Raw genomic sequence first — 26941 nt, forward strand, 5'->3', positions numbered from 1 at the left:
GTAATGACCATGGTGATGATGGTAGTGATGGTGGTCATGACTGTGATGGTGATAGTGGTGGTGAGGATGATGATGACTATGCTGATGATGACAGTGGTGATGGTGGTGATGGTGGTCATGACTGTGATGATGATGATGTCCCTTTCCCTGCCCCTCAGTTCTATAACTCAGAGCAGTGTGACTGTTTCTGGGAGCTAAGGACAGGGAAGACTTGTTTAGTGGGACTCAAAGATAATGTCTTTTCTAAAGAATCCCTTTCTCTTAGAGTGACAGCAGAGGGGAATTTATTGTTTTTAATGTCTTTACTGAGCCAAGTTAAAAACTTGATATATCTTGCATTGGTCTACCCTTCCTCACTGTTTAAAATTGTATTGATCATGAAATCCTGAAGTCTGGGGACCACTGGCTAACTGGTCTGGCCTAGAAATCATTCCCTCTTTGAAATATTATCCTTTGGTAAACACATGCTCATGTGTGTTCACACACATGTTCCACTACACTCTCCCCACTCTCCTTCTAGACCCTGCAGCCCCTGACCTCAGCCAGAAACCTGCTTTAGTTGGCTCTCTGCAACATGCTGTTCCCTAGACAACCAGCACAAAGCCACCACATGGGGACTTAAGGGACAGAGGTAATTAAGAGTAATAATAAGAATTAATGGCCAGTCCCTGTGGGCCTTCATTGGCTTTAGGAGCTATTCTGCTTCCCCATAAAAAGGTCTAAGTCTCAATTACCTTTACACATGGATGGCCCAGCCTGACCAGAGGCATATCAGCCTATCCTCCTTCCACATTGCCATCTGACTGCTGGGGCCCCACTCCCACCCCAGCATCCTTGGGTCCCTTCTGCAGCCAGCTCCGAGGTCCTAAGCCCTAGAGATCAGGGCCTGAGGCCTCATCCTGCTGAGTTCTTCCAATTACCACACTTGGCTCCTAGGGGGATCTGACAAAAGATGACTGAAATTATATGTGGGCAGAACTCAGGGTGTCAGGGAGGGGAGCGAGGAAGTCACAGGGCATCTGAGCACGGTTAGTCCAGATGCTGAGCACGGGGGAGGTGTGTGCAGCTTGTCTGGCCCAGGGCCTGGCCTGGTGAGGGTCCCATGCACTCAGGCCACTCTGATGGTGTGTGCTTGTGGTGTGTTTTGTGCACTAATCACCCAATGTGTACCTTCAGTTATGTTGGCAAGAGTTGGCATTGCATATCTACTAGGGGTTAGACAGCAGGGGTGGGTGAGACAGAGAGAAACAGGGCCAAGTCCCCATCTTTGAGTATTGTGGAGAGCACAGGGTCGTCTGGACCCTCTCCTAGGATCTGAGAGTATGATGTGGTGAGGAATGTGGATGTTGTCCCCCTGTGCCTGCCAGGGCCACTATTTAGTGGGTGTGTGACTTTGTCTTGGCAGCCCTTATTGTCCTGATCCATAAAATGGATCCAGCCATTTCCCCCTCCTCGATGTGTTTAAGTGGCCACAGATCCAGGGAAGGACTGAGCAAATGTCAGGGAGGATGGAGATGGTGATGATGCAAAGAGACAGAGGCGGGCAGAGGACGACAGCTCGTTAGCTATTTTAAGTCAGCAGCCCCAAAATTTTATATCTCAGTAACCTTTTTTATATATAACAAAGTGACAGAAATTTGTATTATTGGCAACTTTATTTTTGGCAATCTATTTACATATAATGTATGACTTTTTAAAGTTGCTTATTTTGCTCATATAATGTCATTGCTTTTAATTAGCTCTGTGAAAAGAGATGAACGTTAGTAAGTGTCAGAGCATTGCATTGAAGACCATCACCTAGGTTACTTTAATACCCAAGTACGGAGCGGTTGATGAGTGCGGAGTGATGTAGTGTACACAGGCGGGCACTTAAGATAGCAGGATGCTCTAAGCTTAAATGAGTTTATTCTTTTAAATAACAGGTACCTTCCTGGAGAGGGCACCCATGGTCCTGAGCAAGGCTTTGCAGAGTGGCACTCAGTGAAGTGGGAGGAGGCGGGCTGCTCCTGGCTGGACTCAACGGGGCCTGCAGAGTGGCTGTGCACACACCCCCACCCAAACCACCCCCACACTGGGTGGTCAAGGCCATTTAACAATCAAATATGCAAATGTCCTCACAGCAGGGCCTGGTACATGGGAGAACTCATTGAGTGTCTTGATGATGATGGTGATGAAGATGTGACTGTTAAAGGAATCAGCAGTGTTGAATCCACAGAGCCTCTGAGGCTGGGGTGGGGGTCATGAGGAAGGGGTGGAGAGGCAGGTGGAGGCCGAATCACAGGGCATCTGTCTTGCATGTCAGATAGGGCAGTGCTGGCTGCTGTAACAGGTATATCTCAAGAGCACAGCTTACGGCAACAGAAATTTAATTCTTGCTCATGGAACAGTCCGGTGCAGAGACCAAGGTATCTTGACTCCAGCTGTTGACTCCACCATCCTCCTGGACCTTGGAGGCCTGAGCTGGGAGCTGGCAGGGAAAACACACTGGCTTTTGCAGAAGCCTAGGCTAGGGCAGGCCCCTTTCCCATCCCCCGTGTGCTCACATCCCATTGGTGAGCACTGTTCATGTGGCCACACCAGGCGCAAGGGCATCTGGGAAATGTAGTCCCGTGCCAGGGACAGCTGCCTCCTCCACCAACCCATGTGCTTATGTCCCATTGGTGAGAACTGCTAACATTGCCACACCCCACCATTAGGGCACCTGGGAAATGTAGTCTTGGGCTTGGGACACCTGCTTCTCCCCACCCTGCATGTGCTCACCTTCCATTGGTGAGAATGACGTGGCCTCACCCAGGTGCTGAGGCAGCTGGGAAATGTAGTCTTGGGCTTGGGACACTCACCCCCTTCCTCCCACCCCATGGCAACCCTACCCTGTACAGAAACGGGGGTATGTGCTTCCAGGGAGCAGCTCTTGTGCTGTAAAGAAGCCAGATGTTCTCAATACCCTCACCAGTGTTCACTTTTGAAGTGCAAGTGTGCATCTTGGGGTTCAAGACAAAGAAACATTTACCTCAGAAATGAGATGGCAGAGGCTGACAACAGAGAGGTTATTTACAGAGTTTAAATTAGATTTCAGGCCATTTACTTGAAGTCAGTTGCATAATTTCTCTGAATGTTTTGCTGGGTTTAGGAAGGAAATTGTGCAGGAAATCTTATTTGGGAGGAAAATATCTAAACATTAAATCAGGAACCGCTGTATTTCAAGTATTTGTGTTGTGGGATTTTTTTTCTGCCTCCCGCACTGGGTCATTTATTAAATCTAATTGCATTGCTCATATCATTTCCCAAGAAGTTTACGCTAAATCTGCTGAGTAAGGGAGGCGGGCAGAGGACTTAATTAGAAACGTTGATCATGTTTGTTTGTTTGGGGTTTTTTGAGAAAGCAACTACAATCAACAAAATAACAATAAACGTTCTTTCTTTTCCCAGAGGCAGTCATTTGCGGCTGTCACATTTGCTGAGGGCTGGGGGCATCACTTTAGAACATGTTCCAGCAGGTTCCACGTGTGGAGTGGGCTGTGGCTGTTGAGCTGGAGCTGCTCCGCCCTCCCTGCCAGGCACACACTTTTCCTGCCTCCTCGTGGGGCTGGGGCCTACAGGACTCTGCCTCCATCTGAAGCAGAACTCTCGGCTCATCAGTGGTCAGCACCAGGCTCATATATGTTCCCCAGAGTTTGCAAAGTCCAGAACCAGCCTACATCTTTTGCCCAGACCTCCCCAGGAGAGCGGATCTCATGCTTCATGGGGATGAGAGCAGCCCCGTCAGCCTCCTGTGGGTTCAGCATTCTGGGACCGCAATTTGTCTAAGCCATGTTTTTCTTCCCTCTCTGTGCAGAAACCCGTGCAGACCGCAGCAAGAAACTCTTCAGACACTACACGGTGGGCTCGTATGACAGCTTTGATACTTCCAGGTAAGAAGCACTTCTTTCTCTGCCGGGACCCTCTGGTCAAAGATGCTCCTTTGTGCCGAGAAAGCTCTAGACCCTCCAGGTTGCAGGCCGCTTTGCTTGCTTTCCCCTGCGTGTCCACTGTCTTCCCGGGCCCCTGCCTGGTATTTGTGGCACCTGCAGTTCGGGTCCAGCCAGAACACACCTGTGGCCCCAGGGAGAGGGCTGGCCGGCTTTGTTTTGGAAAAAAAGGAGCACAGGTGTTAAAAGTGACCACAACTGGCCACAGGAGCCGCAAGGCAGTGTGGGGGTGGTGGCATCGGCCCAGGGGAGCGTTCAGGATGCCCTGGGTCTGGGTTTCTGCCAACTGCACTTCCCATATTCATTCCTGCACCTTCCAGGCGTCATTAAGGAAGGCCCATTCCCTTGAGGGGTGACACCACGCAGGCAGACCTTTAAGCATAGCCAGTTTGGATGTGTTTGCTTTTTGCAAATGTGCAAAGAACCCTGTACCTTTGATGATGGGACGGGCGTGGGCACAGGATTGGGTTTTCCTGCAGGAACCGTGCAGCACAGGCTGTGGGACTTCTCGGGTTCCTGTGTCCCTCTTCCTCTAGGGGAGGCCTTGCTAGGGAAAGGTCTTGCTGGCCTAGGGCACGAAGGGGCCCTTTTTGTGGGGAGCCCAGGCCCCGACTCAGAGAGTTCTTGGTGGACCATGAAAATATCGGGCCGGAGAGGCCAGCGCCTGGGGCCAGGGTGGGAAGGGTCCAGCACCCTCCCTGGGGTCTTCCCCATCTCCCAGGAGTCTACAGAGAGCAGCTCGGGCCTGCTCCCTTCTCTCTCACCTGCCTGCCGAGGGGTCCCACCTGGGTTGTTTGGGGTTTTATTTTCTAACTGAGGTAAAATTTACATAACCTAAAAGTTATCGTTTTAAGTGCTCAGATCAGCAGCATTTAGCAGGTTCACAATATTGGGCAACCGTTGCCACTGTCTGGTCCCAAAGGGTTTTTGTCACACATTAGCCGTCACGCCCGCCCCCCTGCCTTCAGCCCCACGTGCTTTCTGTCCCTGTGAAGTTGCCCATCCTGGTGCTGCGTGTAAGTGGAACCATACAGCGTGTGAGGGTGACGACACCAAGTGGGGTCCGGCTTCTTCCACTCAGCATCATGGTTTTGAGGCTCATCCACACTGCAGGGGCATCCACACTTCATCATTCCTCCATCCCAGTATTTTCTTATTGTGCCAAAATACACATAATATGCAGAAAGAAACGTTTCTTGGGCTTGGGCTTCTATTTTTAAGCGTGTAGGTCAGTGACATTAAGACCACTCATAGGGTCGCGGCGCCGTTACCACCACCCACCCCCAGAGCTCTTTCATTGGGCCACATTCAATGGTGACTCCCGGCCCCTGTTCTGGGCACTTCCTGTCAGTGGAATCACTCAGTCTGTGTCTTTGTGTGCCTAGGTCCTATCACTGGGCTGGTCCTCGGGAAATTCTTGTCTTTGTAAGGCTGCCTGACACTCCCCTGCAGGGGGAGGCCACACGAGGCTTTTCCTTTCATCGTCAGTGGACTCCGGGTGCTTTCCACCCTTTGGCTGTCCTGCAGGGTAATCCGTGGACATTCGCATGTAAGGCTTTGTTTGAACCTAGGAGTGGAATTGCTAGTTGGACCTCATTTCAACACTGACTTTTTCCTGCCACCCCTTTTGTAAATAAAATGTACAAAGTCAGGAATAGCATGTCCAGTGGGGGCCAGGACCGCCCCCCCATCCCCAGCAGGTGTTGCAAGCTTTCAGGATCTTGCTATGATTGCCCACTTGTTGACCATGAGGCCCAGGTTGTAATCTGTGGCTGGCGGCTTCCAGGGAGCCACACCTGACCACAGCTTCTCCGAGTAAGGCTCTGTTTGGGCCAGATGAATCATCTCTGCAGCGGCAGGACACATCCTGTCATGGTGGGCCCTGCACAAGCGGCCATGGTCAGTGGGCCTGTCATACTCATACTGGGCTCCCATTCTAGCAAGGAGGGTCTGGTGAGCCCAGTGGTACACAGTACCACGGCTCATGAGCCGCCTGGGAAAGTGGTTACCATGATTAACTTGAGGGGAGGGCTGCCTGTGTAAAAGTGGGGGTTCAGGTAGAAAGTGCCCTCCGAAGGCCAGAAGGGTCCTGGCAACAGTTGGGCCTCAGCTATGGCTCTTGCAGAGAGGCCCCCCCCCCCAGCCAGGCCTGCATCTCTCGGGCAGAGAGGTGCCTGCGTACGTGGATGGGTGGGCCTGCATGTGCCCTCCACACTGAAACAGGGCTCACAGGAGTGTTGGAAGGACCTGACTTGATGGACCAGGGATGAGAGATGACCACGGAGCCACACTGGCTGGGAGTCATGTAGCCAAGGTATGACCCACTGCTGACAGCAGGACTGGACAGCCCCAGGGACACAGGCTGCAGCTCAGCTGAAGGAAGACACTCAGAACTGTCGTAGAACAGGTTGCCTCAGGAGGTGGTGAGCTCCCCGCCATTGGAGGGAGCCAAGCAGGGTTCCCTATTCTGGGGATTTACTTGCCAGAATGTCACACAAGGTGGGACTGTATGACCTCCAAGACCCCTGCCAGCTCTGAATCTCCGTGTTTCAGGCCCAGATGGGGGCTTTTACGTGTATGCTGAATACCTGCTCTGTCCCAGAAGCTGGGACCACAGAGAAGAAGGATGCCTGGGCCACCCTGGGGGTCAACTGGTAGCTTCTAAGCAAGTGTTAAAATGTTCTGTCCTTGAGCAAAATGAAGAGTCAGCTGTTCCCGTCTTGTGGTGAGGGATCAGACAAGCCCTGGGCCTCACGAGACCCGCTGTTTCAGTAAAAGAAACAAGGGTTGAGTCCGTGCTCATCTCGGCTGCGTGCCAGCCGCCTCGTGCTGATGAGCACTGCCCTGCTCCCGGGGCAGCCATCGAGCCCTCCCAGGGACCTTGCCAAGCAGGGGTTTTGTTGCCCTTGAGAGAAGGACGCTGATGCTGAAAAAGGAAGGCCACGTTAGGGGACCGCCTTCGGCCCCACGAGCGAACGTCTGGGCCCAGGGGCAAGGCCTGGTCAGCTGGACCACAGAGTCCAGGTGGAGATGCTACACAGCTGCCTGGCGTTGGGCGAAGCTGGTGAGTAGAGAGCCCAGAGTAGCGGTGGTGAATTCATCACATCCCAAAGCATTGTGGGAAAGGTGAAGTGATGCTGTGACCTGGGGTAGTGCCTGGGCACCTGAGCTTGTTCGTGAGGGTGCAGCGTTAGCCCAAGGGGCCCATGGAGTTGGGGATCCAGCAGGTGGCCAGACTTGGAGCTGGCTGGGTGGCCCTATGGAGCTTGTGCATGAGGAGGCGGGCAGCTTTGCATGTCACTGTTACCCTGGGACTAGCCTGGCTCCAGGCCGGTCTGCAGCGAGAGGATGACCATCAGTGCCTCTTCTCGAGCAGAAGGGGTATTGGATGGCATGGTCGTGAGGTTCAGGTGTAGAACAGTGGGCAGGGCATGAGCCTCCTCAGAATTCATATTGGAAGTAGCCTGCTGTGTGCTGGGAACCTGGGTGCCATGCCAGTCCCACGGGCCACTCATCTGCTGTGGGTGTGTGGCTGCCATCTGGGCGGGAGGCACAGGGCCAAGGCCACTCCACTGCAGGTGTGGATGTGATAAAAGCACAATGGGAGGCAAGACTTGGTGGAAATGTCTCTGAGCCAAGGCGGTTTCTCACCGTCACACCCCTCATGTCCACAACTCCTCAGAGTAAAGAGCCAATTGCTAAGACACACCTGTCCGCTGGGCACGACTCTGATTCCTCTAGCTGTTCCCTACTGGGGACTCCCTTCCACCTGCCCAGACACAGCAAGAGAGGGGACCAGAAATGTCCACGTTGATCAGGGTCAGACAGCAAAGGCTTGAGGGGCCACTTCTGTGTGGCACTTTACAGAGGTTTTGGTGTCATTTCAGAAAACATATGTCAACACAGGAAGGGGAATCTCAAGTTCCCACTCCTCTAATCAAATCCTCAGCCTGGGACCCCAGGAGGCGTCTACCTGGGAGGGACAGGGGACAGACCTCAGGGTCTCCCTCTAGGCTGAACAGCTCCATCCTGGCCTCTACCCAGACAGCCACCCACTCATCCCTCCATGCTTCTACCCATCATCCGTCCATCTGTCCATCTTCCCATTTGTCCATCTACTCATCCACCAGCCGTCTACTCACCTATCCATCTGTTTAACCAATGTTGACCAAGGCCTGACTGTTTTAGGACGGAGGTAAGCCAGACAAGCGCAGTCTTTGTAGGTTACAGCCTAGTTAATAAGGATAAGCTCTAAAGTTAACACATTAATAAGCCAGAGGATTTTACTTTATTGTTAATGCTACGAAGCAAATTAGCAGCACTCTCGCAGAGTCTCTTGGGCAGGGTGGATCAGGCCCGCTGCAGGGAAGATGTCTCTGAGGAAGGGACTTCTGAGTCAACTCCAAGGGCTGAAGAGGAACCAGCCCTTTAGAAAAGGTCTGGCAAGCGCAAAGGCACTGAGGTGAGGGGACCTGACCCCTGACTGCGGGGACAGCAGAGAACTGGCAGAGTAGAGAGGGTGATGTCAGGGGAAGACCTCGTGCTTCATCACAGGAGCTTGGCTTTCCTCGTGCTTTAAAGAGAAGTGACTGTAGAACTAATGGGGACTGGTGAGGAGACATTGCCACCCAGTCCAAGTGGCAATGGGGGTTTGCACTGGTGGAGGCAGTGGGGATGCAGAGGTGGATGGACTGAGGGTGCGGGGTACAGTTGGGAAGGACAGGACCCGTGGACGCGTTGGGCACAGGTGAGGGATTGTGTAGGGAGAATCTCCCCAGGAGCAGGTGGGCCTCAGGCTCAGTCCTTAGTGGCGACGCAGCCCTTGTGCTACCTCTCACGGCACCGTGAGAGCCGCACACGCAGCTTCCAGCCTGCTCGTAAGGAGCATGTCCATAAGCACCACTCGGGGAAGGGTTGGGCCCAAGCTCTCCTTTAGCCAAACCAGCTTTCTCTTAGTGAATTAGAAAGATGGCGAATTGTGCCCACTCACCAGTGGGATATCGACCAGCCAAAGCTGCTCATTTTCAAGACTTGCAGGCCCAGTTTTATGTTCCACTTTGGTAATGGGAAATACGTACACTCGGTCAAAAAATTCAAAGCATACAGGAAACAGTAGAATGTGACGATTAAGTCTCTCTCCCTCCATGCCTTTCCAGCCCACAAGTTCTTCAACCCAGAGAGAAGCTCTGTTGCCAGTTTCCTGGGGATCTTTCTAGAGACAGACTCTATGCGTAGAAGCGTATGTGTATAGTCTCTGAAGCTTTTAATGTCCCTGAAAAATGAGCTGCCCTCAGTTTTCTGTCTGACTTTCCAACAAAGTCACCGTGTGACTCGAGCAGTTTGCTTTCCCTCTCTGCCCCTTCGCCTGTTGCAAAGCGGAGGTATTGCTGTTCCCCCTTCTGTGTCTCCAGTTGTGTTCCTGGTAAGCATGAGTGTGAAAATATGTGTAGTGCTTACAGCTCCTGACAGGCATGAGCTGTGTACAATCCAGCGGGTGCCGAGCCGTGAGCAGCACGTGTGGGTAGCTGCTGTGCCTCTGAAACCCACCCCCGTGCTCGGGAAGATGGCCCCAGCGAACTGAATGGCATGACACATGGATCTGCCCCCCTTCCCCCTTCTTCCTCCACTATTATTTTGTATTTTTATGTATTTTTTATGATTTCTTAGACTTAAAAAAGAGGGATCCATTTCTGAGAATGTTCACTGGCCGGGTGTGAAGGAAACAGAACATTCTTACTCTTTCTCCATCGATGGCTGGACCTGGGGACTAATAATGGCGCCCGCCTGTGTGGCAGCTCCTTTGGGGCACATCAGGGGGCAGAAGAGATGGATTCAGGTTTTATTTCATACTTTTTGAATTGTTATATTTTACAAGTAGATAGTACTTTTGTAATTTTTTTTTGAAAGAAAAAGAGAGGTGTGGGACATAGGCACAGGCAGACGTCAGGACCACCAGCTGCCCAGCTCTTCTATCTGGCTCTCCCAGCGTGCTGCAGGTGGTGGTGGGGCCCCATCGCCGTTGGGGAGAGTCATTTCTCCAGGGAGTACTGCTTTTCTCTCTATGGTCACCATTGTGATGGACAGCCTGCCTGGTGCCCAGGCCAGAGCCTGAGTATCTCCCGCCCCCTTCTCCATTTCTTTCCCCCTGCTGTTTCTCCTGCTCTCACCCAGCTCCCCTTGTCCTTGTCCAGCTCCCCTTTGCTCTCCTCCCGCTCCCCCATAGGTCTGTAAAGAGGAAGTGAAATCCAGTCCCATTCTCTGTATTGACTAAACATTTATGTTATCATAATAATGACAATATGATAATGCTTTCTGCTGGATTTAAACTTTTGAATCCAACTTAAAAGGTACAACTGAGAAGACTTAAAATATGAAATTAAATACAAGAGAGGGTTAAGCGATACTGTCCAGCTCCCCTTGTCTAAGCTCTTGCCCCTTGTCTAAGCTCTCTGTTCTCTGCGGCACCCCGTGGTCTGCGTGCCTCAGGGCCCTGCCCCTGTCCATTCTTAATGAACTCTTGGTTTAACATTTTTCCTCCCTCCATCAATTTTGATCTAAGTGCTACACGTGTGCAGTGAAATTAATTAATTAAAGGAAACGACACAGGCAGGGCTAAGAATGGAACAAAACCATTGCCTGCCCCACCCCGGCCCCAGCCACACAGCCCACTTGGCAGAGGAGCCACTTTTAAAACGTTTTCTGCTTTTTATTCTGATAGTTACCTCCACATTTCTGTGATCACCCCCCACCCCCTTATTTCTTAATTCCTTAATTAAAAATGTGACTCTTTGCTAGAAAAGGTGAGGCTTTCATGGTTCTGGCCCCACGACCAATTTTGAATAGTTCTTGCCAGTCTGCAAATTGATTAGCTTTAAGTAACATTCTCAAATTCATCTCTCATTTAATAAACTTTAAGACAGTATCGCTTGACCCACTGTTATATTCAAATTTTAAGTCTTCTCTGTTCTACCTATTAAATTGGATTTAAAAGTTTAAATCCAGCAGAAAGCATTATCATATTATCATTATTATGACAACATAAATGTTTATGTCACCACTGAGAATGGGACTGGATATCCCTTCCTCTTTACACACCTATGAGAAGAAGGGTCTTTCTAATATCGCAGACCAATGGACCCTTTTTCTTTCACTCTATCAGTTTTTCAGAGTTATCCCACATTTTACCTTCATCTTTAGGATCATGATTTTCACATGAGCTTTTTATTTTTCCTGAAGTTTCTGATAGCCTTTCTTTTTATTCTTGTGAGAGGAGAATTGTGTCTTCTTTAGCATACGGCTAAAGTATATCATCCTGTGTCTTCTGTATCCTGGAATCTATACTTTCTTATTGGCGGCCTCTGACACTCTGTTGCAATTAGACTCCTGTTCCCAGTACACAGCCGTCTCTCTGCAATTACCCTTCCCTGAGCTCCTGGACAAGTAAGTTGTTTCTTGTCTTTGCCCTTGTTCTGCTGGGGCATATCCTCAAGTAACAACTTCAACTAAAGGCATCTGGAGTATAAACGTCTGTGTTTGAAAACCCTCCAGTTACTGAATGTTCTCAATGTTGTAGAATTCTAGGTTCAAAGTAGTTTTACCTCTGAATTTTCAAGTCATGACTTCATTGTCATCACACCACTACCTAGTGCTGTCGAGAAGTAATGATGCCTCTGGTTCCCATGTCACTGTATGTGACCCTTTATTTTTCTCTCTAGAATTTTTTAGGAATGTCATAGCTTCTGCTTTTTCTTACTCTTCTGAAATTTGACAATGTGTCTAAGTGTGGGTCTCTTATTTGTTGGGTTCACTCTCCTGGAGGCGCCCTCAGATTGAAGCAGCTTCAGCTTCAAGAATATCTTTTTTTTAATACTTGATAATACCCTCAATTTCTCTCTCTCTCAGGTCTTTCTGTGTTTCCGGTTAGACCATTTTGAGTTCACCCCATTTATTACTGAGTCTCTCCAGAAGCTGCCTTTTGCTCTGTATTCTGGGAAATTTCTTCTCCAACTTCCACCTTGTCTTCTTAAGTTATTATTTTGTCAATCACATTTTTATTGTCCAAGAGCTTCTGCTTTCAGTGGTAGGATAAGCTTCTAAAGCTTGAGAGACGTCGTTTTGGGATATCTGTGGGAACAAACCAGCCAGGCCCATGCAGGCAGATCTCTGCATGTAGCAGCTTAAGGCAGAGCCCACATTAATCATATTCGTTTAGGTCAAACACCAGAAAGCCAGGAGCCCTGTTTCCACTACAAGCTCATAAGTGAAGACAGACATGGACTCTTGTGTCTATCTATGGGACAAGCAGTCATTGAAAACTAAGGGCATGATGTGTTTTGTTTTGAAGTGAGGGTGCACAGATGACCAGGTGGTCACACAGCAGTGACACAGGTCATCCCGGGAACACTGTGTCCAAGCTCAGTCATGAAAGGGAAGGGATTCCTTGATCGAGTAGGGGTTCAGTGAGGTGCAGAGGGCCCTGTGTTCCCTTCCAGTCTCTCTATTCACCTGCCCTATGCTGCTCACACACCTGTGCCATCTGAGAATTAACATTTGCAATTGAGATGCAGATTTAATGCAAGAATGCAGGTTGCTGAGCAGAAGCCTGGCACTTGGTGGGAGATTGGGAACAACTGAGTCAGGGGCCCCTCAGGATGGCCAGGGGCTGTTGGCTTGGCCAGGCCTACAATTCTCTTCTCCAGGACTCAGGGATTCAACAGGAGGTGGCCTCTGGCCTTGCCACAGTCAGTGTCCCCAGCACTTTTACGATGTTAAATGCCTGACTTTGGGGGCTTTGAACCTTCTTCTCTGTGGACCAAAGCAAGGCAGGTTCTTCTGGCTTAAATATGCTTAGACCCTCTGAAAACAGCATCCAATGGGGGAAAAGGGAAGGGGTCTAAGACCCAGCTTAGAAGCTGCTGTGCATCCATCTGGGGGCCTTGACCTACCATGGGGGGGGGCAGCGCTTGTCAAATCCTGAGCCACTGGAGAGCCTGGGGTGGGGGAGGCCATCGGGGAAACCAAGGCTATCAGAGAAGTGTCCCCAGGCACAACTCAGAGGCCACAGCACCCCTCTCATTGGGTCCTGGCTTTATTCCTCTCCCGCTGATCACCTGAGACATGTCACCAAGCCCTCTGCCTTGGTTTTCTCACCTTCAAGGTGACCCATGACCCCTAGGCCTTGGTGAGGCCATGAAGGCCCCAGGGCAGCCCCAGCTTGGTGGCCGTGATGAGCAGCAGCGTCCGTCCCCGTCTTCTGCATCCTCCTGCGACTGGGGCCTTCCTCTCATGCCTCCATTTCCTTCCCACCACGGCTTCTCCCAGACAATGTCTGTGACAGTGTTCAACAGTGGACCTGGAGTGTCCCCACCCATGGAGACAACGGCTTGACGCCTCCTTCCGTGTGGCCTCAGGCAGGCCAGAAACTTCTTCCCATTTCTCAACTTTCCTCCCAGCTTCCCTGGCCTTTTAGAAAACAACAGTACGTGCTTTACAAGGAATGCAGAAATATGTAAAGTGAATATCACCTCCTCAGTGCCCACCAGCCCACAGCGCTATGGCGTCTCCGTGTGTATTTGTGGGGCCACAGCAGGCTGCAGCGGCGTGCACAGCGTCCTGCATTTGCTTCTGCTGCTGTCTGGCTCCCAGGTCGGCCTGCGTGCAGGGCCCCTTCCTGGTAGCCACCTGGCAGTGAGCTGCAGGGTGCCCAGCCAGGCTCCTCCTGGTCATGGCTCAGTGGTTTCCAGTTCATCACCATCATAACACCTGCCCCATTGTGCCCTTGAAGGCGTCTTTCTGTCACATCAGGTCCTAGAACCACAGGCTCGGGGCCCACACGCTGTTGTCCTTCCCCCTCTGGACGGCTCAAGCTGCCTTACATTCTCGCCCAAGATCCTTGACAGGTTCTGGGGTTCTGGGTATCCCTGCCCCAGGCACAGTATCAGACCCCTTCCTGAACCAAAGACTTGAGCCGTAAGGCAGCTCTGAGTGATCCAGGAGGCTCCACATGTCCATCAGTCCTGCTTGTAAATGAGGTGGCCTCTGTGCTGGGGACCATGACAGGAGCCTGTGACGGGCGCAGCCCAGGGTAGCTGAGGCAGCCCTGCCGATTATGGGTCTGCTTTCTGAGCACGGTTGGGTGGAAGTAGAGGGATGTGCGGCTCTTGGCCTCTGCGGAGATAACACCCCAGGGGACTCACGTTTCATCTTTATCTCATTAATTTCTAGGCTGGGAACCCAATGGGCTCTTTAACCTTGCAAGATAAGGTTCCCACTGGCCTCGGTGGAGATTTGTCAGTGTCAGATGTTGGGTTTGGATTGTGCCCTATAGAGAATTCTTTCCAAATTCTCCTCCACTGTGAATCCTGCAACACGTGCTGACACCTTTGTGCAGAAGTGAATTGTTCAGTGGTTTCCACCATCCAGTGTTGCCAAGAGAAACGGGGCCCCACATCGAGGAGCAGAGTCAGTGTGGGTTGGTGCCAGCTCCCGCTTCAGGAGGCAGGACCCTCCCAGGGGTGGCAGGTGCCGGTGGCTCCCGTGGATGGGAGACCAGACCTCCCCCAGTGAGGGGGCCTGATGGCAGAGCTGGCAGCCCAGGGAGCCAGGGGGCTGATGATTGCCCAGGATTGCCCAGGGTCAAAGTGATTAGCATAAGTGAATGTGAGTGTTTCAGTGTTGGGACCTGCCTGTTGGCTCACTGGCCACGTGCACCTCTATTCTGTTCCATGTCCCCACAAGGATGGGGCCTCAGATTTGATGAATCACCCCCCCCCCCATTCAGGGAGGGATGGCTGAAAACTCCCGTCCTGTGTTAGAGCCTTGTATATTTCAAGCCTCACCAGGGAGTCTGAGGTGGGGGGTGGCGGGATGAATCACAGCCCCCAGAGACATCCAAGTCCTGACCCTGCGACCTGTGACTTTATGGGTCTCCCTGGCCGTGAGAATTGTGGATGCAGTGGGACTTTGTCAGTCAGTCAGCTGACCTTAAGCATAGAAGTTGCTCTGAAGTAACCAGGTGGGCCAGTGTCATCAAGGTCCTTATCAGAGTAGTCTCAGAGGGCCTGAGGTGGAGAAGGAAATAAACAGAGTCCCCTTTGAGCCCCCGGGCAGACCCAGTGCTGCTGGTACCACAGCTTTAGCCCCGCAGGTCTCCTGACCTCCAGAACTGTAAGCGAGCAGATTTGGGGGTTAAGCCATCAAATTTGTATAAGGTGTTACCGCAGCAGCGAGGGACTCACAGGGCACTGTGAGGAGGCGGCTTATGAAGAACAGAGAACAGACTCTGAGACAGGTCAGCTGGGGTCTGTGTTAGCCGAGAGCTGCTCCTGGGGACGGGGAGCCAGAGCCCACCTTGCAGGGACGAGGCCAAGGCTGGAATGTGTGCCGCAGCAGGGGACGAGGATGAGCCCAGGGCCTCCAGCTCCTGCCAGGTGGCGTCACCTACATCTCCCCACCCTACACGGGGCTCTGTGGGACCCCAGGTCATTATGACACATTTATGGTAGGAGATGAGTTCTGGGCCTGTGTGCCAGCTGGGAAAACCCACAGCGGTGATGCTGGGGTGAGGCCACCTGCCCAGCAGGAGGGGAGACCATTTGCTACCTTGGAAGCCCCAAAGTCCTCCCTGCGTCCAGGAACAGAGGTGCTGGTCCGAGGGTGGCAGACAGGCCAGGGCTGGGCCAAGGAAGGGCTATTCTCAGGTGGTGCCCGGAGCAAGGCTGCCCTCGACCTAATGCACAGAAATTCCTTCCCACCCTGCTCTTCACCCAGGAAGATGTTCAGGTCTTTCTTCCTACTGCCGAGTCAGGAACAGCCCCGCTGGGTGAGGGTGCTGGTTATCTCAAGACCTTCAAAAGCCTGCCTGTACGGGGTCCCGTGGGGACAGTCACGGCCATCCCTGAGGTCCATGGTTGCTCTTCAGGCCCTTCCTTCATGAGACAATGAGCTCCCTGCAGTCGGCTCAGCACCTACACATCCCGGCCACATCTGTGCACAGGCAGGGCTGGGGCCCGGCTCGGCCTTCCCAAGCCCACGACCATCCTCTTGGTGCAGCTGTACAGGGCTCCTGGCCGTGCTCCCTGTGAGTTTCCTGGGCTGCTGGAATAAATGCCACACACCAGGCAGCTTGAAGCAGCAGGAATCTATTGCCCCACGGTTCTAGAAGCCAAAAGCCTGAGGTCAAGGTGTCAGCAAGGTGGGCTCCTTCTGGAGGCTCCAGGGGAGATTCTGCTCCCCATCTCTCCTCCAGCTCCTGGTGGCCGCTAGAGGTCCCTGGCCTGTGGCTGTATCACTCCAGTCTCTGCCTCTGTCACTCAGGAGTGTGGTCATGGGACAGATGACACTTTGCCCTCCTGAGGCTCCCATTCCAGTGGGGCTGCCCTGGAATGTGCAGGAAAATAACAGGTCATTTTGGAAGGTTCTTGGCTCTGTGAATGGGCAGACGGGCTAATTGGATGGCAGGCAGTTGCTATAGGAGGTGGAAAAGTAAAGGGACAGGAGGACACACTCCTTCTGACATCCTTACCAGTCTAGGACTAAGGCTTTGGTCCTTTGGCAGGGCCCATGCCTGGCTCTGACCACTTTTCCCTGGGTACACCCTGATGGGACACGGCAGCCCTTTGTACTTATCACTGAGGCAGCAGGTAGGCCCAATGCTGCCAGGTACATTTCTCAAAAGGGGCTGGCTCTGCTCGCAGCTGTGTGACCTTGAGCTGGTCACTGAACTTCTCTGAGTTACAGCTTCCTTATTTGTAAAATGGGAAAGAAAATAGGGTCTCCCTCCAAAGTCTGTCATTTGAGAGAGAACATATGTAGGGGCTTCACACAGGGCTTGGCATATCGTGGTTGCTGACCTCAGAGGGACTGTCACCATCCCCATTTAGTTATCTACTTTTGCACTGAAGGGGCTGTGGCCCCTGCTGTTGGCCTGTGGTCCTGCTCTTCCCAGTGCTGGGGGAGGGAGTCTGCCGAGTGTATCTCCGCAGAACTCTGTTGTGCCAAACCCAGGAGTCCTAAGCTCTGCAGGTGTATGAGAGTGAGTGTTGGAGTCTGGGGGACAGAGGGGTCTGTGGGGAATGACAGTCATGTCATAGCTTCTCTGAGGGAAGAGATCTTTCCCAAGCAGGAAGGAAGGACAGGAAATCAAGATTGATCCAGCCTGGGTTTGGAGACAGCAGCGTGGAGCCAAACAGATCACTGCTAGGAAAGTTTCTGCTCTGTGCAAACCAGAAACAGAGGATCATGACGGGAGGGAGCTCGGGAGGAGCCTGTCAAGAGCTGGGGAAGGAGAGGGGACGGCCTGGGTGGCTGCGGATGGCTGGGGGTAGCCTTCATGTGGTGGAGTTCTGGCTTTAATAGAGAATAATGAGGAAAACAAAGAGGAAATTAGGAAGTCTTGGAGAACAGGGAATAAATTAAGGAAAGAAACCAGCTGGGGCTAAATGCTGGGACACTTGGCACCTGCAGCTGGCAGATGGGCTGTGCTGTGTCTTTGGAGGATTAAGTGACATACTGACCTAGCACCTCTGTCTGGACACCACGGAAAATGAAGCTCCAGCTCAGTGGGCAAGTCAGGCTCCTTCCCCACACACCAGACAAGCTGCATAAGAGGGTGTGAGCATCTCCCCAGCTCAGGAGGGACCTGTCCCCCAGAGCCCTGAGCACGGCCGCTGGGGGCTGCTGGGGAACACACTGTGTGTGACCCCGTGCTCCTACAGAGCCCTGCCCCCATACATCTTCAAGATCATCTCAGCCTCTCAAGTGCTCACATAAGGGGTGGCCTTTCTTTTTCTTTTTTTTTTTTTTTTTAAGAGACAGAGTCTCACTTTGTTGCCCTGAGTAGAGTGCCGGGGCGTCACAGCTCACAGCAACCTCCAATTCCTGGGCTTAGGCAATTCTCTTGCCTTAGTCTCCCAAGTAGCTGAAACTACAGGCACCTGCCATAACACCTGGCTATTTTTTTGTTGCTATTTGGCCGGGATGGTTTGAACCCACCACCCTCAGTATATGGGGTTGGCACCCTACTTACTGAGCCCCAGGCGCCACCCCAGGGGTGGCCTTTCTTGTGTGGATAGCAACGAGTCAGGTTGTCCAGTGGAACTGATCTCACCTTTACCTTCTTGGAAGACATTTCAGCCCCCAAAGCTTAGCCCCCAAAGGCAGGGCAGTGGGTATCATCAAAGGTCAGAGGGAATGCAGGCTTTGTTTGAGCAAGGCAAACTTCCCGTATAGTGGGCTGTCCAGGGAATGCTCCAAGGACGGAGAAGCCGTACCTCCACACACCCAGTTCAGGAGGAGGAAGTTGGCTGCTCAGCCAGGGATGTTGTGGAGACTTTCCGTTTGCATCGCTGTGTGGCCTGGCTCAAAGCCCGTCTGTGGGTGAGCTGGCCTTTGAGTCAGGGGCACATTAGCAGATGCCATGTCTGGGCTCGGCCGTGAGCTGCCTTTGCCAAGTCCAGGCTCCTGGTCTGCACCATGACGAAGCTCCCATCTGTGTCTGAAATCTATGGTTCTCTGCTTCACTTGGCTTTTTAGCAGCTTCCCAGCTCAGGTGTGCCTTTCGTCCCCAACCGTATTTTGTACAGGTGATTGCCTGGAACCCTGGGATTAGCCACGATAACTAAGTCACTGTCCTAGTTAGCGGGAAATTTGAGGAGCTAATTCTAAGAATACCACTTTCCTTCTCTCTCAACTTCCTGGACTGAGGGTCTCCTGGAGAGGAGGGGCAGTGATCAGTCTTCCCTGAGTATGGGGCAGGACCCAGTCTGTGTCACCAGGGCTTGTGAGTCCTCATCACCAGTGACTAGTGTCACTGGAAGAACAGGGGGCTAAGTCCATCTCCCCTAGCCCAGAATATAGCTCAGAGGCCTCCAGATTTCTTGGCCACATCTGCTTATCCAGAGTCAGCCTGCCCCTCCTGCTGCTCCAGGTTCCAAATACTCAGCTAATATCCCTAGGGAAGCATTTGGCTGCAAGTAATAAAAACTACTAATGGTGGCTAAGACCACAGTGGCAAGTCCAGAGGAGGACATGGCCAACATCTGTTCCAAGGACAGTGGCATCTCTGCAGACTGCCTGGCCTCTCCCTCATGGTGACAAGATGGTGGCTGCAGCGCCAAGTATCAATATTATCTCCCCATAGCAAATCCTACCTACATGGAAATACAGAGGGAAAGTTTCCAGGGAGCAGCCTCTAACCCCCCCCCTCTTCCTCTCTCCCTCCCCTAAGTAGTTAAATCTTTCCCAGAGGTACTAGCAGACTTGCCCTGGGGTCTTCCTTGGTCAAGACCATGCCCTGTGGCCACAGTCACCTATAACTGCAGGTGAGGCTGAGAAAGTAAGTGTCGAACTTTCCCAGCTTCTGTGGTGGGAAGCAGGCTGGGGGAAGGGCCAGAGATTGTGCCAGGAGCTGAGTGTGGGGAGGGACACAGCTTGGTCCCCTCCCTCTAGGCACACAGTGTCATACAAGGGACAGCAATGAGGGCTTCCTGGAAGTGGTGGCTATCGAAATGGGCTTTGAGGAATGAGGAGGAGTTCAGCAGGTGGAGACAGCAAGCACAGAGAGTGTGGCAGATAGAAGTAAGAGTACGGACCACGGTTCAGCACCGCTGCCATGCCCCGCAGAGACCTTCTCACCTCATGCATGGTCAGTTAATGGAAACAAGGCATCATAAAACGTATGCAGAAGTAACGTATTATTTTAACCGTGAACATTGACGTGTGTGTGCCTGCACCAGGTTGTGGGTGTTGGGTCTTTCTTTACCTTTGACTCCAGCTGGTCCCACGGTGTCTTTCCTTCCGTCCGTTAATCAGCCCAGAGCATTTTGTCCATCATTTTCAATTTCAGATTTGATTTTTTTCTCTCAGTTGTCGTGGTGTGGTGGGGAGAGCTGGGGGAGCTGGCCTCCGCCTGGCCAGTACCTAGCCGCTGTTCAGTATCGTGGGGTCGTGGGACGCAGCCTCCAGCCCCAGACAGCCTGGGCTCTCTGTGCTCTCACATCGATCACTTAACCTCACTGTGCCTTATTCTGTCGTCCATAAAGTAGGAGTAATAACAGGACCCTTCTCATAGGGTCATTACGCAGATTCAATTAGTTTAACTTGTAAAACATTGAGAATGGTGCCTGGCACACCAAACGTGCTCAAAGACCATAAGTATAATAATTACAGCAATTACTCTAATTATTAATTATTACTCATTAAGCCAGAATTCAGGTCTATCCCCGCATTGAGCCAACCTAGTTATAAACCTCAACATGGTAAGGCGGGGGATCTTTATTTTTCGGAAAGGACTCTGCATGATCGCTGGGAACCTTTCTGGGGCATCTCACAGGTGACCTCATTTCTAAAATGCATTCTCCTCACAGCTTTTCTGAAGCTCAGGTGTTGGATCAAGCCCCGCACACCTGTAAACAGTAACATCAGCATGGCTTCTGCAGGAGAATTAAGGCTCTTCTGAACTTTTATTACATGTCGTTAGGTGTCACTTATTTTGTATTATTTGTGTTTATTCAAATATCTTTAGAAGACATAGAGCATAATCTGTAGAAGCTCTAGCCCATGAGGATAAATCTGGCCCATTGCCTGTTTCTGTAAATAAAGTTTTATTGGAACACAGCCCCGCCCATTGTTTACATATTGTCATGGCTGCCTCTGCACCACAGCTGACAGAGTAGTTCTGCAGGGGCCAGCTGTCTGCCTGAAAATCCTGGAGTATTACTAGCCAGGCCTTCACAGAAAAAGTTTGCCAGCCTTGGTCTTGATTAGAACGTTTACAGAGCCCCTTTTGAGGTGCTTCGTCAAAGGGCACCACATTAATTGTGCCTGCTTCACACTTTTAGCTACTTTTAGACCTGCCCCTTTGGTGAGGCCACCCTCTCACCTGTCTAAGCATCAGCCTTAGAGCAAAAACAGACCATTCGGTGGCCCTTACAAGTGGAAGGAGGCTGGTGGTTGGGGTAGACAGGGAGTGGCTGGGCCTTCCCCTCCGGCCTGGGCCTGGCCTGGGTTTTCTGTGGCCTCTTGCTTTAGAGTTCTGTGCTGACTAATCCTGACTAGGCAGGTGGGCTGGGCGGGAGTTGGGGTCTTCAGGCTCAAGGTTAGGCCCTAGCCCTGGATCAGGCCTTCTATGCAAAGTTGAGTTTGATTCCTGTGGAAAGGAGACAGTTTCTGACCTTATAGCTGTGGGTCTGACTACCTCCTGCATGCACCAGACAACTGGGAACTGGCCTTACAAAGAGAGCACAGTGGCCTGTCCCCAGCCCACTCAACTTGGTCTTTTTGGACAAGCTTTGAGACCAACAGATGGGGCAGGCCTGGCCTGTCATTTTAATTAATGAATGAAGGAAAAGTCACAAACAGCCCCTGCCTGCACTTGCAGCAAAATGCCAGGCAGTCATACTGTTCCCCTGGTTGTTTTTTAAAGAACATTCAGTCCACAGTAAAAGGCTGAAGTTCAAGGGTTAGCCCTGCCACTGGCCAAGCTGTGTGGTCCTGGACAAACTCTCTTCTCACCAGCTACATCGACTTTTTGATGAGTTGATGCCACCAGCCCGGGGTGTAGAGGGGCACAGAGCTGGAGGCAGTGTGGGAGTTGGGTTTTATTTATTTATTTATTATTTTTTGAGGCAGAGTCTCAGTTAGTTGCCCTCTATAGAGCACTGTGGCATCACAGCTCACAGCAACCTCAACCTCTTGGGCTTAAGTGATTCTCTTGCCTCAGCCTCCCCAGTAGCTGGGACTACAGGTGCCTGCCACAAAGCCTGGCTGTTTTTTTTAGAGAAGGGGTCTTGTTCTTGCTCTGGCTGGTCTTAAACTCCTGAGCCAAGCAACCCACCTACCTTGGCCTCCCAGATTTCTAGGATTATAGGGAGAGGGGTTTTAAATATAGGTATACTTCCAACTGAAAGGAGGATGGGGACAGCCAGCCTGCCCCATTTGCCCATGACCATCCTGGTTTCCAAACTGCAAGCCCTGTATTCCAGAAAACCCCTTTGTCCTAGGCAAACTCTGACTGCGCGTCAGTCTGCACCACATGCTGTATACAAGCGCCTCTGGCAGAGGCGTAGGTTTCATTCACCAATGAAGCACCTCCTCGGGTACCCCCATCTTTTACTTAACAGGCAGGAAAACCCAAGCCCAGAGTAGGTGAGGGTCCTGTCCAGGGTTTCACCACCAGTTCTTCCCAGAGCCAAGACTAGAAAGTGGGCCCTCTCCACCTAGAATAGTTCTTTCATTCAAAAAGTAACAATGGTGGCAGGTGCTGTTGGAGAGTGCAGAAGTGTGGCAGGCAGGGCCAGATGCTGCCTTTGGGGGCACTCATGTGCTACTGCAGAGTCACACCGTAAATGAGTAAACAAACAAATCCTAATCTCAAATGTAATAAGTGACAAGAAGGGCTGGGGAATCAGGGGCACAGGAGGGCTGCAGCCACCAGGCAGCAAGGCCCCTCTGTGGAGGTGACATCAGGGACCTGTGTGATGACAGCCGCATTCTGGGGCGAGCACACGTAGTGCACAGGGGTGATGAGCTCAGCCTGCCAGAGGAGAAGGCAGCAGGGTGGCTGAAATAGGGAAGGTGGGGAGAACAGGCATAGTCAGATCATAAAAGGTCTTAGCCATGGTGGGGAATTTGGATTTTATCCTAAATTACAGTGGGAATCTATTGGAGTATTTTCAGTGAGAGAGAGAGTCTAAGGTTTTTACAATGAAGAGTGAATTCAGAGGAGACTCTTCAGCTGGCTTTTGTGTTTGCCCAGGTGAAAGACGTTGGGAGTCTGGAAAGGGGAAGTGTGGACAATTGTGCAAATGCCAGCTCTCCCTCGGTGCTCCAGCCGATGGACAGGTTGGCTGTGGGGCAGGGAAGTGCTCCTTTCAGGATACTTGTTTAGGTTTAGACACCTGGGTGCTCTGCACCACTCCAGAGTCTGTGCCATCCCTCACCCCTCATCCCACCTGCCCCTTGCCAGGGAGACACAGTGTAGGGACTGCTTCCTCCACATTTTCTAACACACAGGGGTGTTCTGTTCTGCACAGATGCACATGCAAGATGTCCCTTCCCAAGGAAGGAGCCATGAGGGCAGGCACCCTGCTGACTTTGGCAGGAAAGTCTTTTACTTGGGAGGTGCTTAAAAAATATCTCACTTTCTACATGGCGTTTCCAGGATGAAGCAAGTTCTATAATGTGTATGTCAGGTGTGCTCTCACCAGACAATAGAGAAGGTCTCCCAGCCCCTCTCTGGGTGCCAGGTCCTGCACCACGGACCTTTCAAAAATAAGTATTTTGCCGCCCACCGTGTTGTTTCAAGGCTGCGGTTGTCACTTGTATTTGGCAGGTAAGGATGTTGGTGCTCAGTTGAGGTTCAATAACTTGGCCAAGGTCACACGAGCTGGAGTCCCACCTGGCGGTTCAGGTTCCAAGGCCACCCATCTCGCTGGTAGCCCCCACGCCCGCTCCATCCCAGCAGGGCACACCACTCGCCTCCCGTGCTCATCACAAACATTTTGTCTTCTCCACCAGCCGTCCTTGGCAGGTAACACGCCCGGTGGTGCTTAGGAAATGCTGCTGGGTGATTTATTACGAAGTAATGAGACAATTTAATTTGAATCAAGTTCTTTGCACATTATTATTTCTATTAGGAAAAACTGGTATTGCTTATCATGTTAGCAATGAGGAGGAAAATGGTCGTAATAAACACCGGGCAGGGTGTTTTCATAATTGCTGATTTGAAAAATGGTTTCTATAAACGCGCATCTCTGAGGAGCAGGTGCGCCAGCTCCGTGGGGACAGAGCCATCGTCCTCTGCAACGTGACATGGAATAATACTATCCCCCTGCCTGTCCAGTGGGGGCAGCTCCCAGCAGCCAGGAAAAGTGTCTTCCATGAATGAATGACCCACATCCGTCACCTCCTGCGCATGAAACCACACACTCTCTGAGAACAGCGTGGCCTGAGCTGTCACTGAGAGTGCTGTGCTGGCACTGAGCACTGGGCCTCACTTCCTCTGTGCACTATGGAGGAGGGTGGGGGAGCATCACCGCTCTCCAGCCAGGAAGCAGATACTGGGCTATATGTTGTCACCGGCTGGCAGGACCCCCACTCGGTGAGCAACAGATGACTGGGGAACCCCCCATCCTCACAGCCTACTTGCTTATGCAGTGACCCTCTGTGCCACCTACAGCCAGCTCTGCCAAGGTGACCTGGGCCGGCCACCTACCTAGAGTGACCCGAGAGCCAGGACTGGTATCTCTGCAGAGCTGAGGCACCTGTGGAGCCTTCCCCACCCTGGAACCGCTGATGGGGAGCTGACAGCTCTCTACTCAGCCTCATCATTTCTGATTGGCAGGGCCTGGAAATTTCTAGGACATCTGCTCGCGTTGCCTTTCCCTGAAGGCACCTCTTTCTAACAGTGTCCCAGTTCCTGCCTCCATCAAGCCCTGCCACTGAAATGCGATTACACCAGGAATGATTTAGAGGTGCTTCTCGTGGGCTTCCGTTCCCCGCCTCGAAGACAGCAGGTCTCCCCTCTCCAATTGCTGGGGGAAGAAACTTTCAGGGGAAATAAAGGCTCCTCCCAGTCTCTCTGCAGGGGTCCTCCCCGGCTCTTCCAGGGACCATCGCCCACCTCCGTGAGCCTTGCTCTGCGTTCCAGCACCACTGCCAAGCTCAGATCAGACATGCTCAATGCACCCACAGCTCACATTCAACGGGCCTTTTTGCCTTAAAAAAATTCTGAAATGATTTTGATAATTTTGCCTTTGAGCCCATTTGGCTGTGAATAACTCTCTGTGGTCATTCCTTAGTGGCTTCTGTGATTTCTCAGTAAGGATTCCTTCAAGGTGAGAAAATTTCGACCTCCAAGGCATTTTCACACATGATGAAATGATAACATTTATGGGAACCAGATTTAACGAGTCAGCAAGTTGACCCCATGTTAGATTTCAAAGACACCGAACATTTTTGGACTCTGGAACCAGTGAATTTGATTTTCCAGGTCACAGGCATGTTCGTGGGTCCCCCAGCCCCATCCCCAACTCTCTGCCAGCCAGCACTTTGAGACAGCTGGAGCCTGGGCCTCAGGGCCTACTTTAGGAGAGAGCCCTAGAGCTCCTGCCCTGCAGCCCTGGGCTGCAGAGGGCGAGCTGTCCAGCTCCATGCTCCTGCCCCAGGCTGCTGTGTGTGTTCTTCCGCTGGCCCTCGATACTCACTTCCACAGAGCATTGCTCCAATGCCAGTGCCCACCCAGCATGGATGCCTGCCTAAGGGCCCAGTGTCCTTATAGCTCCCACCCTGTGGCGAGCTGTGGCAGGAACCCCATCATCTGCCTTAATCCCACATACACCACACCCAGCTGCCTTCAGGAAACAGCCATGGCCTCCGAGTGGGAACACAGACATTCAAGCCGACCTTCCCAGCAGGATTCGTGCCTACGTGGAAGAAGTTCAGAGGAAGAAGTGGATAAATTGTTGTTCTATCATTTTAGCCTTCTTGGGTGGCACTGGGGAAAAGCACGTGCTGTCCCAGGTCCTGCTGATACCTGCACGCACGTCTTGCCACCCAGCTGTGTCCCTGGACCTTGCCCCGGATGTGCAGGCAGCCCACACCCACGACTCTCTGTGGTCAGCCCCTCCTGCCTTTCTCGTGGCAGCGTGGCCCTTTGGACACCAGAGCCTGGCTCCCTATGGTGCAGTGCCCCTCTGTCTGGAATGTTCTCCCTGTCCTTTCCCCAGCCCTCAGCCCACTTGCTCCTAGGCACACTTTGGTCCCTCCCAGGAGGTCTCAGGTCCCTTACAGTTCTCACAGCCACGCCTTGCACTGTTGAACACAAGCCCTCGTGTGGCCCTTAGACTGACATCGGTCTTCGCGCCTGCCTAGAGTGTGAGTCTCCAGCAGCTGCTGCAACAATGCAGCACAACGCGGATGTTTTAAAACAAGAGGAGCTGACTCTTCTGTTGTTCTGGGGCCTGGGAGTTCACAATCAAGGTGTTGGCAGGGCCAGGTGTCCCAGGCCACTCTCAGGAGGAGGTCTTCCTGCCTCTCCAGCCTCTGGTGTTCACTCCAAGGAGCATGGTGGTATCTTTCCCATCTCTGCCTGTGTCTCCACGTGGCCTCTGTGGCGTGGCTTTCCTTGGACTCGCTCTTATAAAGCTTCAGAGCTTTCCCTAAATCCAGGATGATCTTACCTCAAAACCCTTAACTAATTGTATGTTCAAAGACCCTATTTTCAAAGAAGGCCATATTCACAGATAGTAGAGGTTAGGAGTTGGAAATGTGACATCTCTATAAGGGCCTGGGTTGCCCAGCCCCCCGGAGTCTCTCACCTGATAGCAGGTGTTCAGTGAGTAATGGCTGAACTAATTAACATGGCGGCTGGACCCCGGTCCCAGTTACCTCTGAAACTCAGTCCCAGTTGATCAAAGAAGAACTGTATCTGTTAGACTTCAGAGGTCCACCACCCCAGCTGGGATCCAGAGAGCTGTTGGTGAAGCCATCTGGTCTACCCCAGAGACCTTGGTGTTCAAAGTTAAAATGCCCATAATGACTCTCTCCTTCTGTGTGGGCGGGGGCCAGACAGAGCCACCCGGGGCGCTCAGGCTTACACATGTCAGCCAGCTCGGCCCAGCTTCCTGTGGCTCCAGGTTCACGCCTCCTCCAGGATCAGGGGCTGCTGCCAAGGGAGCTTGTTCAGAGACTGACAAATCCTAAAAATGCCAGCTGTCATCGCTGGCACTTGCTGCCTCCTGGACCAAGTAAAGTGCAGCCTTCCCTGTGGGCTCCCGCTGGGAGAAAGTAAGCCCCAGGCCACCGTGGTCTCGTAGGCAGATGCCAGGGGCATCTGCAGGACTGCCAGGGGGGTGAGGCCTCTGGGGCCCCCCGCGTGGCCAGCCCAGAGTCCCCACACCACTCCTGACTTGCTTTCAGCTGCAGATTGCTCCAGGTGTGTCCCATAATCTCTTCCCTCTTGTGTGCCGTGAGCA

General features: G+C 52.2%; 1 protein-coding gene across 1 annotated transcript in view; it reads left to right on the top strand.

Moving 5' to 3' along the window:
• Positions 1-26941, top strand: part of SHANK2 (SH3 and multiple ankyrin repeat domains 2) — a 428866-nt gene that overhangs the window by 212902 nt on the left and 189023 nt on the right. The window contains exon 7 of the mRNA XM_023518280.1: positions 3836-3911. Within this exon, the coding sequence (XP_023374048.1) occupies positions 3836-3911 (76 nt within the window). The remainder of the gene's footprint in view (positions 1-3835; positions 3912-26941) is intronic.

The sequence above is a fragment of the Otolemur garnettii genome, unplaced genomic scaffold, assembly GCF_000181295.1.
Source record: "Otolemur garnettii isolate 467f Iridium unplaced genomic scaffold, OtoGar3 scaffold00134, whole genome shotgun sequence".
Classification (NCBI taxonomy): Eukaryota; Metazoa; Chordata; class Mammalia; order Primates; family Galagidae; genus Otolemur; species Otolemur garnettii.